The sequence below is a fragment of the Platichthys flesus genome, chromosome 9 (assembly GCF_949316205.1).
Source record: "Platichthys flesus chromosome 9, fPlaFle2.1, whole genome shotgun sequence".
NCBI classification, from domain to species: domain Eukaryota; kingdom Metazoa; phylum Chordata; class Actinopteri; order Pleuronectiformes; family Pleuronectidae; genus Platichthys; species Platichthys flesus.
The window spans coordinates 13,869,108-13,884,361 of record NC_084953.1 but is presented as its reverse complement, the minus strand read 5'-3'; the positions used below and the strand labels follow the sequence as shown (position 1 = coordinate 13,884,361).

Here is a 15,254-nt window from a genome sequence, read left to right as displayed (position 1 = left end):
CCATGTAAAATATCGAGTCAATAACACATTAACTGGTAGAAAGTACAAATTTCATGAGCGAGCCATATATGTTTCAAGTAGAAATCAATGAGCTTAAGTGCAAGATGTGGAATTTAGACCGTATTAAGTGACGGACTATCAGTAGTGACATCAGGTTTATTGAAAATGATGCATGATGGGATTGGTCAGTTGTTTCTGAGACACTTGTTTACGTCCCGTTAGCCATCAATAAATAAGTGGGATGTATTGGCTGCATAGTTTGCAAGTGTAGCCTGCACTAGATTTAAATGCACTAGCATTTGACACACTAATGTGATGCCTGCTGAGTTTCATGGTATAAAGATACATTCAGCTTTAGGTGTAATGTGGGGAATTATAGGGATTATGAGAATTACGAGGCACTTCCCCCTGTAGGTTCATGTAAAAGCTAAAGAATAATAATGTCAAATCATTTGGAATCCTTTTCTGATCAAATGAACTTTAGCTTGTCTGTCTTCCTCTATGCCATCTTGGAGGAAAGCGATACTCTGCTTGTGCAGTTAGGGAGTTATTCCAAATTTTGTATTAGATTTTTAACAGACAATACAGAGCAGAACAGTGAAGTATGAGAACAATTGATGTTGATCAGTGCTGTTTGGGTTCATCGTATCGAACACGTTATGGCTTCAGAACAGTTAATGCACATTTCACACCACCATCACAGATTTCTCCTCCAAAGTCCCACTGATCCATGTCCTGCTCTCTAGTGATACTAAACAGAGTACAGGGAGTTTCACAGCACAACACTGAACTGCGACTGAAGGTCGACTTCACTCAGCTGTATCTGAGCCAAAGAGAATCAGCTCTCTTTTACTACCTGAACCTGTTCATGCTTCCAGCCGAGGCTTACCCCCTCTCCAAGTTTGAAATCTTCTGCAAGTCGATTACATTACTTCCCCAGACTGTGGCTTCGTGAACTTGTTACAGTAACCTATAGACACAACCCGACAAGGTGGATGCAAATAGGAGATGACTGCAGTGGCGCATGCACCCACACATTCATTGTTTATCGGAATTACCGGTGATAGGGTAAATTGGCTCCTTACCTGTCTCACCTCCTTACGGTGCTATTGTATCGACAAGGGCAAGACTGTCTGTTTCACAGTTAGACAAAACTGCACACATAAAAAAATTCAGTCTCTCCCAAACACGCATACGCACTCCATTTGCAATCAGACACGGACGATTGCAAACGGTCATGGACATCTCTACTCCTCTTTTCATACTTCATTCTCAATAGCACCTCTTCAAGTCATCACTTAAGTATGTGTGTGTGTGTGTGTATCCGTGTGTGTACGTGTGAGCTTGTGCCGTGCCTTCATCTGTATGCCAAGCATTTGTCTAGAGGCCCTCCAGCCACAACCAGCTTAGGAGCAGCTCAAGGCCAAACAAGTGTGAGGATTAAAGACAAATACAGTCCTCTCCTCTCCTCCTCTCCTCTCCTCTGTCTCTAGGAGAAGTGAATGAGCGATGCCCTCCTTAACTACTGTTGAGGTGTCCTTGAGCAAGGCTCTTGGAGTCACCGAGGGCCTTTACAGCAGACGACTGTTTGAAATTGTGCATGTTCCGGTCGTCAAGGTGGAGCGTGACCTAGATTCAATGCATGCATACTATATTTACAACTTTAAATAAAGAAATACAAATGCCCATTACCAGTGACTCACTAAATTGCAGCTCCCAAACAGCCACCCCCAAGCAGAGACTGCAGTTATACCTCACATTCATGATAGATACAGTAATAAATGAGTAAATTCACAGGAACATTGTTTACACTTGTAAGATCCCATTAGGATTGTTATTTTTCTGCTTCTGAAAAGCTAATTAAAATGTGAAGGTAAAGAAGCTGGCACAAAGGGAAGTGAGGGAGGGAAACTGAAAGTCTGTCAGGAGAGAAGGAGCAAAAAAGATTTTAAAAAAAACATTAGAATCAAACAGAATAATTTAGACTTAATTGGAGTTAATGAGATAATCCAACAGGCGTAAAAAATGCTGTGGTTCAGGACCGCAAACTTTCCAGTGAGGGAAATAAGTTAAAGTTATGTCCAAGTTTCTAAGGTGAGCTTTACACAATGAAGATACAAGTGATGATGTCAACTTCAAAAGACAATGAGATTCTAGAGCTATTGGTGATGAGGGCCGATGTCCAGACATTGTTTTGTTGTTTTGACGGGTCTGAACTAGACCATCTCCTGCTGAAAGTGGTTGCGGAATAATATTTTTTTTTTAAATCAACATAAAGGAACAAAAAGAAGAGAAATATAATAAGCCTAGCCTAAAATAACTGTTTCCCAAGACTGCACCTTTAAGGAGAAATAAAACATTTCTTCATAAATCATTGGTTTCCAGAGAGTGCCTTTTTATGTTGCAACTTGGCTTTAAAGTAAATGACCTTGTGGTGCCTGTGTCCTGAAGGGAAAACGAGAACAAAAGGGGAAGTGAGATGGCCAAGGTGCTTCTCCAAACAAGAATTCAGGCGAGCGAGTGCAGAAAGTAAAAAAAAGCGATGGGAAGAGAAGATGGCATGTACAAAAATGTGGAATAACAATAAGGAGGGCTTTTTATGTGTGAGACAGAGACTGCACACAATGATGCTCAAACACAAAATTCCCCTCTTTCTCACTGCCTCTCTTTTATTCAGTCTCAGTCACACAGACATGCCTGTGTGCGCACACACTGTTATGTAAATAGTCTCATCGGCAGAGTGCTGCTGTCACTGAGCAAGCATCCTCTGGGCCATCTAGGCAGCCTCATTAAAACCAGGCACAGCTTCCGTTAATAGATAACAGTGCACGCAGACAAATAATATACACACACACACATACATATATAGAGATATAGATATAAAGTAAAAAATGCACACAGAGCTTTCACAGACAACAGCAAAGGACCTCCCAGGAGGCACATCTCTAAATGTTGCTCTCAGGTGGCAGTCCAAAAATATCTCCGAGGTAACAGCTCAAATGTCACAGACACAATGCATGAAGAGTGTGTGTGTGGTGGACTGTGACTGGAGCCAACTTGAAGGAGAAAATGGACCTTGGATTAACAGACGCCCGGTTGAGGGTCAAGAAAAAAAGGGTTAAATGAATGAAAAGAAATAAGCGTCACAAAATAACTTGATTTTTATGGATTTAATTTCAAGTCTCTTTCACAGGAGATCTGTCAAATGTGCACACTACAACCCGTCTAAGCTCGAGAGAAAGTAAACCAGGCCAGACCCAAAACTGCCACACATGTTTAAGAGCGTTAGTCCAGGAAAACATGAAAGAAAAGAAGCCTAACATACTGAACATAATGTATTTATAGACTTTCCATGTTCCCTCTAAACCTTAAAGTAAAAGGTGGCCCGTTTGTTTGTGATCTGCTGGCCCCGCAGGCGGCTCCCGAGGTGTTGGCTTTATCCGCTTTGATAAGAGGATAGAGGCTGAGGAGGCCATCAAGGGCCTGAACGGACAGAAGCCATCGGGTGCTGCCGAGCCAATCACAGTCAAGTTCGCCAACAACCCCAGCCAGAAGACCAGTCAAGCCCTGCTCTCACAACTCTACCAGTCCCCCAATCGCCGATACCCAGGGCCCCTCCACCACCAGGCTCAGAGGTTCAGGTGAGTACTGGGGCGGGACATGGTCATGAACCATGGAGGAGGTGGGACAAAGAGGAGCCGGGATGGGGTGGTAGCACTTTCAGGTTGTATAGTCAGAGGATGAAGAGTTACAAGAGCCAACATGTGCTGTTTTAATGGTGCCGTTAAGATGGAGTTTCCCGACCTTTTTCAGTTGATCAGTTGTAAGGCCTCAAATTAAGTTTGTGAACCCCTTCAAAATTCTTAAGTAGTGTGACTTGATTGACTATTCTGTCTAGAAATGTCTAAAGAAATTCTAAAGATTGTCCCTTAACTGTCAATATGAAAAGATTATTCGCCGCTTAGTCAGGGACGAGCTATTTCTGCTGTCCCTGGTTCTAGAAGAGTAGAAATGTGAGCTACAATTGGTTCATTTCTACGGTTTTGATGAAAAGAACTGTAAGTATCAAAAATTTATCGTAACAAATACTGTTGGTTCTTTGATAAAAAAGTTCCAAGCTAAGATAACAAAAAAAAAGTGAGAAGTCAAATTCGACTTCTAAGGTGGATTTTGTTGAAAGACTTTGTGTGCGCTGAGAGAAGATTAAGTTTATGCCGTTCAGGAATTGGATGATGCAATATGCAGCTCAGATGAAATCCCTTTCTGTTTCCTGGTACAATTTAGAACAGTCAACCTTTGGTAACGCGTTTTGTTCACAATTGCAGGAATGAAACATTTTGAATCTGCTGCAGCTCTGAACTGCAGCTCTACCTGATCTCTTCCTCTCTCCATAGCGATGGCAGGCTCAAATACTCATTCAAGCCATGAAAAGACGGAAAACAAACAACTTCTGGGAAATTAAGTTAAAATAATTAAAAGTGATCACTATAACAACGACCTAAATTGTTGTTAAATTAACCTGGACTACCATCCTCTGTTGAGTAACATTTATAGGGAACATTTTAACCAGGAATTTAGGGAGATATACTTACTAAACCAATCGGCTCCTCCTATTTACCAAAATCAAATCCAGAGACATTATGATGAAACTAAGTGAAACACAAGGTGCCTTAGACACAATGAGATTAACAATGAGAATTGGGTCACAGGGTAATTGCAGCCCAAAAGGTTGGGAATCTCCAGATTAATGTGTCTAAACGATACATAATGGAAAGCAAGTAATATTTATTTGCCAGCAAACTTCCAAACGAGTATAAAGTGGTATGATTTATTGAATACTGGATGCCAAAAAAAAAACATGTTTGGTATGATTACATGAAATGTTGCTGTTTCTAATTCTTGCCTGAATATGAGAAATTTGTCTTGCAGGTAAAATGTACTGATATGAGTCATCAGGTCTTAAACTCGAAGGCAATTAGTCTTGGTTAACATGACAATAAATGCATTTTGATGAAGGAAACTCGTCTGTTCTAAACAACCTTCAGGATTTGGAAAATGTTTGCACCAAATGTAATTTGCAGTTTTGAAACAGGGGAGGTTAACGCCTACATTTGTGAGCATGAGTCACAGCAATAACGCGACTGTTCTCCTGTAAACATTCATATTCCACTAATTCATTCCCTTTTTAAAAGCAGCAGGTGTAAGCTGTGCACCTGGTGCAGGTGTCAGTAAATCAGGCGATGGGAGCCCCGTGTGGGTCCACGCAGATCAGAGAGGAACTGTTCATAAGAGACTGTGGGGTTCTGTCATTCACAAATATGTATTCACCCTCATTTCATCATGTTGTCATGGTGCCGATAATGTCCCATAATATCCCCCTCACTTCATGAGGCCTACGCAAAACATGGGCTTCGAAATACATTTTGTAAAAACAGAAACAATCCACTTAATTTAATATGCAGTATTTGTCATTTTGAATTTAAAGCCCTGATTCTGCCAAATATAATCATATACAATGGACCATAATGTCGTAGCCCAGTGCTGTAGTTTGACACATTGTCAATCTAAATTCACATTCAGATGTAATTTACTCTATTAAATACTTAATAGGTCCCTGGAAGATTTAGGAAAGACCTGTGTCATTAATCTGACAAAGGTCAAATTAAAAGAAAAGACGATTTTAATTGTATTGAGTTATTATGAAGATAAAAGATGTTTTTTGCCCAGGTCCGTCATCTCCACACCAATCCATCACTTAACTTTATATGTACAGTATCTGTATATATGACATCCTACCTGTTCATTTCCTGTCACTCCCTTATGACACAAACAGCCCTTTGTTTAGTTCAAATGTTTTTATAAAACTAGAGATTTTCAGGGCTTATTTCTAGGGGTCATGTTAGGTTTCCCCTCGACAATAAAAAACCAAGATGTGCAATATTACCCTCCATCCTCCAACCCAGCGAGGATGTTTACGAATTGAAAGCAGAGTGTGTGCTTATACAATTTCCCCTCTCTTTCAATAACAGTAAGCCAGTCGTGCTGTTTACTCTCCATCAAAGTCAGAGCTTGGAAGGTATTTTTCTTCTGGAGCAGCTTCCCTGGTGTGACACCTGAGCGATGTAGCGTGGCTGTGTGTCTGTGATACGCCAAGCCAATTTACAGGCTCCGCGGGAGAGCTGTCGCTTCTCATCACAACCCACAACCGCAGGACACTACCTCACTGTGTCCCTTTTGCTCCCGCTCTCTGCTCCCAAGTCCTCCACTGAAACCGCAACACTTTAGAAGTTAGACTCGTGTTCGATATGCACAGGCCGCCTTTTTTCTCGATCTTCTAAGGACAACCGTGAAAAGGGGCATTTTAAACTCTTTTGGCAAAGTATTCTGTTAAACAGCTTCCACTGTGAACAACTTGATGAGGTTAAAGCTGAAATGTTGTTTATCCATAGTGATCAACTTTAAACGCCAGCTAATACAATCCTTCTCATTGTTAAGTGCAGATATGTACATATGTAAAGCCTAAATTTAATAAGAGATGAGGAAGAATACAGAACAATCCAACTACAGTTGTCATTACCTCAATCCTCCTTGAGGGAATCACACGTGCACACTCTCACGCAAGCAAGAGTATAAAATGCTTTTATGGTCCCTCTCCAAGATGGCAAACATAATCGAGTGAAGCCCCGATACACCGAGATCCTCGCTCATTTCCGATCCTCTGTCGTTAACTAATGGTTCTAATTAGCAAATTAGCCTTATTATATCCAGGGCAGGAGCCAATTTTAATTAAACCGATTTTTGTTTTGACAAAGAAAAGAAAAAAAAACGCCCATTCCACCATTAACATGCATTCAGAGGGAAGCACAAAAGCCCCATTGTTTATATTGAGCTCGGAGAGGCAGTGTGAAAAGCTGGCAGACTGTTTGCGTGGCGAGCCGGAATCAGTGTGCATCCGTACATGTGTGAGAAAGGGAAAAGGGACGGAGAGAGAGAGGGAGACAGTGTGTTAGCAGCAGGTTGTTTTGTTGTGGCCCAACGGCCCGGCAGCCAGCAGATGTCTTAGTGCTTCTGGGCCTGGAGCGCCTCTCCTCTGAGCCTCCTCTCCAATTGACTCATTTACCCACAAAGCAGTCTGCTTGTTCCCTTCGACATAATGGGCTAATTACTGCTTTAATGATTCTATATATCCGCTCCTCCGCTTTTTTATGTTGTCTTAGGTGCTTTTGTACGTGTGCACTTTTTAGCTTTTGTTTAGAGAGACGAGCGCTACAATGCAGATGCACTTTTGAACCCGGATAAAATAGTAGACCTAAAAAGTATTAAAAAAGTTGACTTTACATGTAAAAAATCCTCAGATAGATCAACTCTGCTGAGTTTAATGTGGGGACTTCAGTGTTAGAATTATTAGAATATGACTTACAATATGACTGATAAACCAAAACCTGAAACTCTATACCTTATGTTCTACAAGATTTCTAATTTATAAAGTGCTTATCAACATCTGTCATGAATTCTACTGGTAAATTTTCACTGATCGTCAGACTCCTGATTTGTTATCTCCTCCATTTAGTTTAAATTAAATTTAAAACGATAACTGATGAAGCCATCTTGTTGCAGGAAAGCAAAGGCTGGTTGAATGGAAGAGACAGGGAGAAACAAAGCTGACAGTCGAGCCAAAGTCAGAGAGTTTATGGCGTTTTCAAGAGGACCGAAGCGTCAGCGGCCAGCTGTTAGTCAATAAGCCGTGGCCCCTGTCCATTAGGCCAAAGGAGTTAATAAGACATGAGACAGGCCAGACCCAAGTGAGGAATGAAGGTCATTGAGTCACCAAGCAGACTGCGTCCATCCAAATGGGCCAACATTTCGCACGGCCCACAGGTTTCTGCAGCCTGGCTTACAAACACACACACACACACACACACTCAAGTTATCCGCAGCTGGCAGCGATGCCTGTAGCTCACAAGCCGAAGTTATTATGACACCAGAACATTTCCCAAAATCTAACCGTTCGAGGACATCGTTTGAACCATTTCACCTAAACTGCCGACGCTCAACAGATCGACCCCAACCAGACAGAAGTTCACAATTTCATGGCTAGTTTAATGTTCACTTGTGACTTTTTGGTTGTTGTCGGTCTAGTGAACATACTCAATCGTCATCACCTCTCTCGCTCACCATCATTCAAATGCCAAACCATTACACTGACAGAACTCTGGATCATTTCCTGTCATCTCTGGTGTTCTCTCAATTGAGTGAACACAATCTAAAACTAAAGTTTATGATTCCTTTTTAATTGAGCCATCAAATGTGGTTGCGAAAATCTTATGGATACCCACATGCAATTTCATAACGTAATGTAAAAGAGTTACACAGCGTAGCACTGTGGCTAGCCTAGTATCCTGGTATTGCCATGCTACAATCCAGCCCTGCCACCATTAGTGCTCTGCATGTGACTGTAATACTGAACTGTGACCAGTCCACTGCCGCAGTCTTGTAAAACAATTCCACCATTCCACCTACAGTGATGACCGTAGCACTCTGCTCTTGCATTAGCTAGTGCAGGGCTACGCTGAAACCTATGAAATAGAGCAACAGCCGACTGGGCAAGTGCCGATGGTACTGTAGATTAATTAACTAATGATAGCATCTCCTGGTGGGGCTCCTCAGTGTAATGGGCCAACTGTAGATGGGTTTGTTTGTTCTTGAGTGAGGAGGACCATGCAGTTCCTAGAGGGACTTAACATTAGATCCATTGAGTGAGTCGACCATCTGCCCACCATTAACCCCAGAACCCTCCTTCTCTTTACAGGCTGGACAATTTGCTTAATATGGCCTATGGCGTAAAGAGGTAATTAAAATCTTCACCCAATGCCAGATGTCCATGTTGACTCAATCCTTTTTTTTCTTCTTTCTCCTTTTTTAGTTCATGTATCGTTGTATTTTTGCAGTCACTTTGCGTTTAACAATCCGTTAAAGGTCAGCTGCATCATTGGTTGTTTGATTTGTTTGTTTTATTTCCTCGTCAGCTTGAGTTGGTTTTGAAACCCCACCAACAATGTAAAAAAAAGCAGAAAACAACCAGTCTTTGTTTTCAGTGGTGATGAATTTGCTTTGTTTTGATTATGACAAGTGCTGGTGTTTTTTCCCGTGTACTGAATGGATTTTGTTCTCTGGTGTACAACTCCTGATTTCTAGGTGTGTGGTTTTCTACTGGATTCAGGTTCTCCTGCCTTGTCACTCCACAGTTAGAGTCTCTCCTTCAAAGCAACATTTTAAATGTGTCACAATCATTTTGTGCATTATACCTTACAATGTCATAGGACTAAGACCCTTGTACATCCACTATCAGCTATGTGTGATAGACTTAGATTTGTACAATGGAAGTCAGAACAAAAGTAAATATTGCCCTCATTTTGTGGCACCACGAGCTGAGACTAGCTTTCACTTGGACTTTGGATGAGGCTGGATGAACCTGGATCCCTGCTGGAAACAGGAAATGCTGTTTCACTGCAGACAGCTCCAGCTTTGGCACTGCTCTGCTCGAACGCCTTCATGTTTCATTTTGCTTTTCTTGCTAACATAGGTGTTACATAACCCAGAGCAGCAGTCACTTTGGTGATAGATGTTTCATGCGTTGACAGTGGCATCCTGCATGTTACGTGCACAAGGGACACATCTGAAGTTAGCTTAGCTCCTCAAACAAAGAGTTTGAACTGATGAGAAATGTTCTCTTGGCCTGTAAGTTTTTGAAACACTGGACTTCAGAATCTAGGTAGAGCTAATAGCGATGTATTGTTAACAATTACAGGTCTTTACATAATTTTGTGATCGGAGAAAAATGTCAGATCCATCAGACCTGATTGCATCATTGAGCTAGAGGTGCTTTTCAGTGAAGACGGGTGTTAAGAGCTGGAAGTGGTTGAATTTAGAAAGGACAGTATAGATGTCTGGTCAGCTACACTGTTGCTATGCAACCCCTGGCCTATAACATTGGGTAGTGTTTGGTCCCACTCTGATGGGTAGGCGCACATAGTCTACACACACTCACTCACACAAACACAGGCACATACGTACAAGGGCACTCATCTCCTCAAAAACACAGTGGCAGTGTTAGCTAGCCTCCAAACCCTCCCAAACTCATAAACCTCCTCACATATGCTTGTTTGCATACATATCAGGTCAGTAGGAGAGGCCTGAACAGACCAGCGTGTCAGACGAGGCCTCTCCCAGACCAGGTCTGTTAAGATTCCACCTGCTTGATGCTAGCGAAAATATTTAAATCTTCTAAACATCGAAGCCAAATAGATATGTGGGAAAAATATAAAACTCTTCAACCTAAGGCCTGTTGTTGGTTTAGTAATATGACCTACTTATTTAGCTGTTTCAATTATTTCCCATGTACCTCAATAGGCCTAAACATCAAAAGAGGCAGTTTTGAAGCTACTTCGTTCAATCATACCGAGAAATGTCAACAACCATAATCTTATACTCCTCTGGTACTTATAATCCAAAAAGTCCTTTAAAGTAATTGAGATGACCGCCCTGGGAGTTTGTGTTAGTGTCCACAGCAACCACAAAAGACAGAAGCAGACTCTGCAGGACCAAAGTCATTCACGAAGGTCGTAGTGATTGCCATAAATTGCTGTTTATAGTTGCTGGAGAGAAAGAGGGGTGTGGGCTCCCAATAGCAAGCTGAGCAATCGATCAGTGCCATGAGCCATGAGCTCTGGAATAGACCAGAACAGAAGACCCTGCAGACTGCGGGAAGAGTGGGAGGAATACACTTTGTACCTTAATGCCACTGGGCTGTAAAGTGCTTACATTTTCCCCTTTAGTTGGCTCCATCTTACCTCCCCCCTTTTTCCTCAAGAAAGCTGGCTTTTTCAAGGAATCTGCAGCAAAGCGGAAATCTCAATTAAAGCACACCTAATAATGCCTGTCGCCATTTCTCAGAGGGAGGTGGCATAAGAAATGAACCTTTTTATCTCATTTACCTTTTATTTAAAACTGGGGACATTTTTTTCTACTTTCCCTTTCCTTTAAGCGGAAAGGCAATTAAGTGAAGTCAACTAAGGATTCAAATCTCTTGCATCACAAGAAAAGGGGAGACGATTATGAGGCACAGATTTAGCAGGCTGGTGCATGATCTTTGATGAATTTCCAGCAGTGGTTTAATTCAACAACTTCCTGCAATTTAGCTCTCAAGGACAAAAAGACAGAACCTTCATCTGCATCTCCTTCAGCAGAGATATAGTTACGCTACAGATACGCGCTGCTGTCGTCAGCCTAGGCCTTTCAGGATTTAGGAGCTCAGGTAGATTTAAGAGGTACAGCAGAGATTCACATACAAAGCCATGCATTTAGACATGACATACATGCACATACATTACAAAGCCATGCATTTAGACATGAACATACATGCTCATACATTACAAAGCCATGCATTTAGACATGCACATACAATACGAACCCCTTGTGTATGCATCCTTATTTCTGTGTTATATTGTCTTGTAGAATAGTGACTTTCTGATTGCAAATATAGCATATGAACCTGTCAAAGCTTGTTATCTTATATGGTTGTAGACAGTAGTGGTTTATGCAGATGATGGTAAGCTTGTATATGCCGAAGGGAGAATTCTGTTTTAAAATGTAAATATTTGTGAGGTAAAAGCAAGTTGTAGAGGTTTCTTCTGGCCATTTCATGTGCAGTAGACATAAACACTGAGTTGCCCTAACCTGTTCAATTAAAATGTGCCTTCTTCTCCCTTTTCTTTCTGCTCTCCCTCCAATTCCCCTACTCTGCCTCTTCTCTTAGGTTCTCTCCCATCACCATTGACAGCATGACCAGCCTGGTGGGCATGAATATCCCCGGGCATACCGGCACCGGTTGGTGCATCTTTGTGTACAACCTGTCCCCGGATTCTGACGAGAGCGTGCTTTGGCAGCTGTTCGGGCCGTTTGGCGCCGTCAACAATGTCAAGGTGATCCGTGACTTCAACACCAACAAGTGCAAAGGCTTTGGCTTTGTCACCATGACGAATTACGACGAGGCGGCCATGGCCATCGCCAGTCTCAACGGCTACAGGTTGGGCGACCGTGTCTTGCAAGTCTCCTTCAAGACTAACAAGACACACAAGTCCTGAACTTTGACACGTAGAAGCAGTTGCCCCGCGACTCTGTCTGCTCCCAAATTGCCCCCCCACCTCCCCCCTCACATCCCCCCTTCCCTAAGCCCCTTCAGTCACGACCACTACCACCCTACAACAGCCATCCAACAGAGCAAACTCAAACTCCAACCGGAACACAAAGCAACCAACAAACCATCAAACAAATTGAACTAGAAATGGCTTATATTATAACTTTGGACCTATAAGCCAATGTTGCCTAAGTATTACAAAAATGAAATGATGAAAATGTTCATACGTTCTTGGAAGCTCCTGTGATAATGCAGGCTTCTCTTTGTTGTATATTCTTTCTGTTTGTTGTGGTTGTTAAATGATTTTTCTCTTCTGTGTAAACAGTAGCAAATCCCTGTATCCCCTTATTTCAGAGAAGAGAACGTCCTTTTTAGATTGAAACCTTTTCTCTGTCTTGATTCAGGATTTGTTTTCTTTTTGTAAATCCGGATCCACTGTCGTTAGTATTATATGCCTCCCTGTCAGTGAAAGGGAGGGGGCTCTTTTTTAAATTGGTGAACCATTCATTCATTTTTAGTGTGTATTAAAAACTTCCCCTTATCGATTCTAGACGGGACGCCACAGTCCCCGTAACTCTTATGTAGAAAAAAAAAGAATTTCTAACATTGTTTTTGTTTTGTATCGCAAACAAAACATAACGTCTTTCCTCACGGGGGTTCAGGTAGATTGGGTGAGGGAGGGGATGGGTTAGCTTTCCTGATGACACGTTCAGTAATTTAAGAAAAAAAATAACACTGTTGCCAAAGAGAAGATCTCTTTGCTTGAAAAAAATGCGTTTAGAAAAAGATAAAAATAAAGAGAAAGAAGATCTATTTTTATAAATGATAATTAAAATAATAATTATTGAAGAATTTTTACAAGAATCTGGATTTGAAAAAAGAGAAAAATATTTTGACTGGCTAACTAGGGGGGGCCGGGGCGGGAGGGAGGGGGCACCACCTTGTCTTGTCGTTCTGCCGTGGTACTTTATAGGATCAGAGGTCGTTTGTTTTTTGGGGAATTCAAGTCGGCTGCGATTTTGTAGATGGAAGGTTTTGTGAAAAGGGATGCAAACTGAGGCAGGTGATTTTGGTAATTTTTCACATATGTGCTCGTGCGTAATTATTCAACAGCGATACCCAAAAGGGAAGGGAGAGGGGTCTTTCCGAGGCCTAAACATCCTTTTAGTCCAGAGCCCAAAGCAAGAAGACCCTTAGTCCACTTGTTTTCCTGTTTCCTGTTTGTCATCAGTCAATATGGGATATCAGTAAATAGATATATACACATCTATCCATTTAGAGAGCATACTATACATTATCTATATCATTTTCTTCGCTCTGCGTTGGTGAACTTACATTTGAAAAGAACTTCCTTTTAGCGATCAACAGTAGGTGCTATACTACATTATTCACATATCTTAAATATCCAAGTTTGTTGTTCTATGTGTTGTTTAAAGAAAAAAAAATACTTAGATGTTGGCATTGAATTGAGCTGCTGTTCTTTGTTTAATATTTGTTTATTGTTGGCCCAAGGAAATCTGGTGAGACTATTTCTTTGCTGAATAACCAGATCAACGACTTAGGGCCTTGTAAGAATCACTGAACAAATTTTTTTTGGGTAATTTTTTTGGTTTGTTTGGCTTGCTGACTTTTAGTTTTTTTGCTGAGCGTGAAACGTTTGTCAAACTTAATGATGATTAGCTAGTTCTGTTAGTCTAGATATTTGTTTCCTTAAAAAGGATCTATGACAACTGTGTCTTTATTTGCTGTGTACAAATAGATGATATATATATAAATATATATAGTCTACATTTGTTTTATAATATCTACTGTACTATCTGAGTTGTCACTGTTCTTTTGTTTGAGCTTGTCTTTTCATATGAACAACTTATTATGAAGTGGTGGTTCAGTTACTTAGAAAAACTTGTGAGGAAAATGTTCAATTGTTGTCATGTTGCTTGTGGAGAAAAAAAAAAGATTTGGATTAACTTTCAGTTAACTACCGCGGCAAAAGTATCCGAACAAAAACTTAAGAGTATAACTGTTTATTTAGCAGTTTGTTTACTTTTTACAAACTATTTATTTTTCTATTTATTTGTATTTATATATTTATTTATTGATTAATTTATCTGTGTATTTATGTATTTATTTGTTTCATTGTCTGTGTATTTGCGTGATTCTGGTACAGGGAGGGGGGCGTTTCTGAGCAAAAGGGAACAAAGCGACTAGTGGAGAGGCTCTTCCAGTAGTCCACTGCACTGAGAGAACTTTTAGTACGTTTGTGCTTTGTACCAATATATCAAAATTACAATATAAAAAAATCTAAAAGTCAAGAAAACGGAAAAAAATGTCTGGAGGGTTGGGGGGACGCTCTTCCCTTATTACTAGAAACAGTTACTCGCTATGCATAACCTAGTTAATAGTTAAATTTGCTATTGCTTTTTTCTTGTCTTGTTAAAATGAAATCTTTAGATCTTTTTCAATAAAGTTTAGTCTTAATAGAATGTTATAAACAGTCGTTCTGGTTCAATATAACCTGTGATAAGTTTGTGTAGTTCTAAAAAGCCACTCCGTCCACACCCTCCCTCCACTTACTACCGCTTTGTGATGAAACCTTATGCAAAAATGTGGGTCTGAAAGCATAGTTTTCAGTTTTCAGTAAACATTTTATATGTAACATTCAACTCTTAGAGGATTGGGCAGAGACATTTTAAAAAGGAGCAAATGCCCATTGTTGTTTGAGGGTCATTCATTGCACTGGACTAAATCGGTCAAAACCACTTAAGAGTCAAAAACATATTTTTAAAACTATTCATCATGTTTTCAAATGACATACCAACAAATCTTTAAAAATGAGAAATTGTTACAAATGCACACCAACTGCTATTTACGGCAGTTGTTGTACTTATAAGAAGTACTCTGGAGGTATGAAAAGGGATTGTACCAATTCTATATTTTATATACTCTAATATGATATATATTATATATTTTGAATGGTGATAGGTAAGGGAATGGTTCCAGAAGCATAAATATAAGGAATTGGATTTTTTTTCGTTTGTTGTTAGGACTTGAAAACATG

At 40.6% G+C, this 15,254-nt stretch overlaps 1 protein-coding gene across 4 annotated transcripts in view; it reads left to right on the top strand.

Moving 5' to 3' along the window:
* Positions 1-13,086, top strand: part of elavl4 (ELAV like neuron-specific RNA binding protein 4) — a 72,355-nt gene extending 59,269 nt beyond the window's left edge. For 3 of the 4 annotated variants that reach the window (XM_062394692.1, XM_062394695.1, XM_062394693.1), the window contains exons 6-8: positions 3,416-3,641; positions 8,810-8,848; positions 11,816-13,086. In XM_062394692.1, the coding sequence (XP_062250676.1) occupies positions 3,416-3,641; positions 8,810-8,848; positions 11,816-12,143 (593 nt within the window). In that variant the 3' untranslated portion in view covers positions 12,144-13,086. The remainder of the gene's footprint in view (positions 1-3,415; positions 3,642-8,809; positions 8,849-11,815) is intronic. The other variant, XM_062394694.1, reaches the window with a different exon arrangement.
* Positions 13,087-15,254: the final 2,168 nt, after the last annotated feature.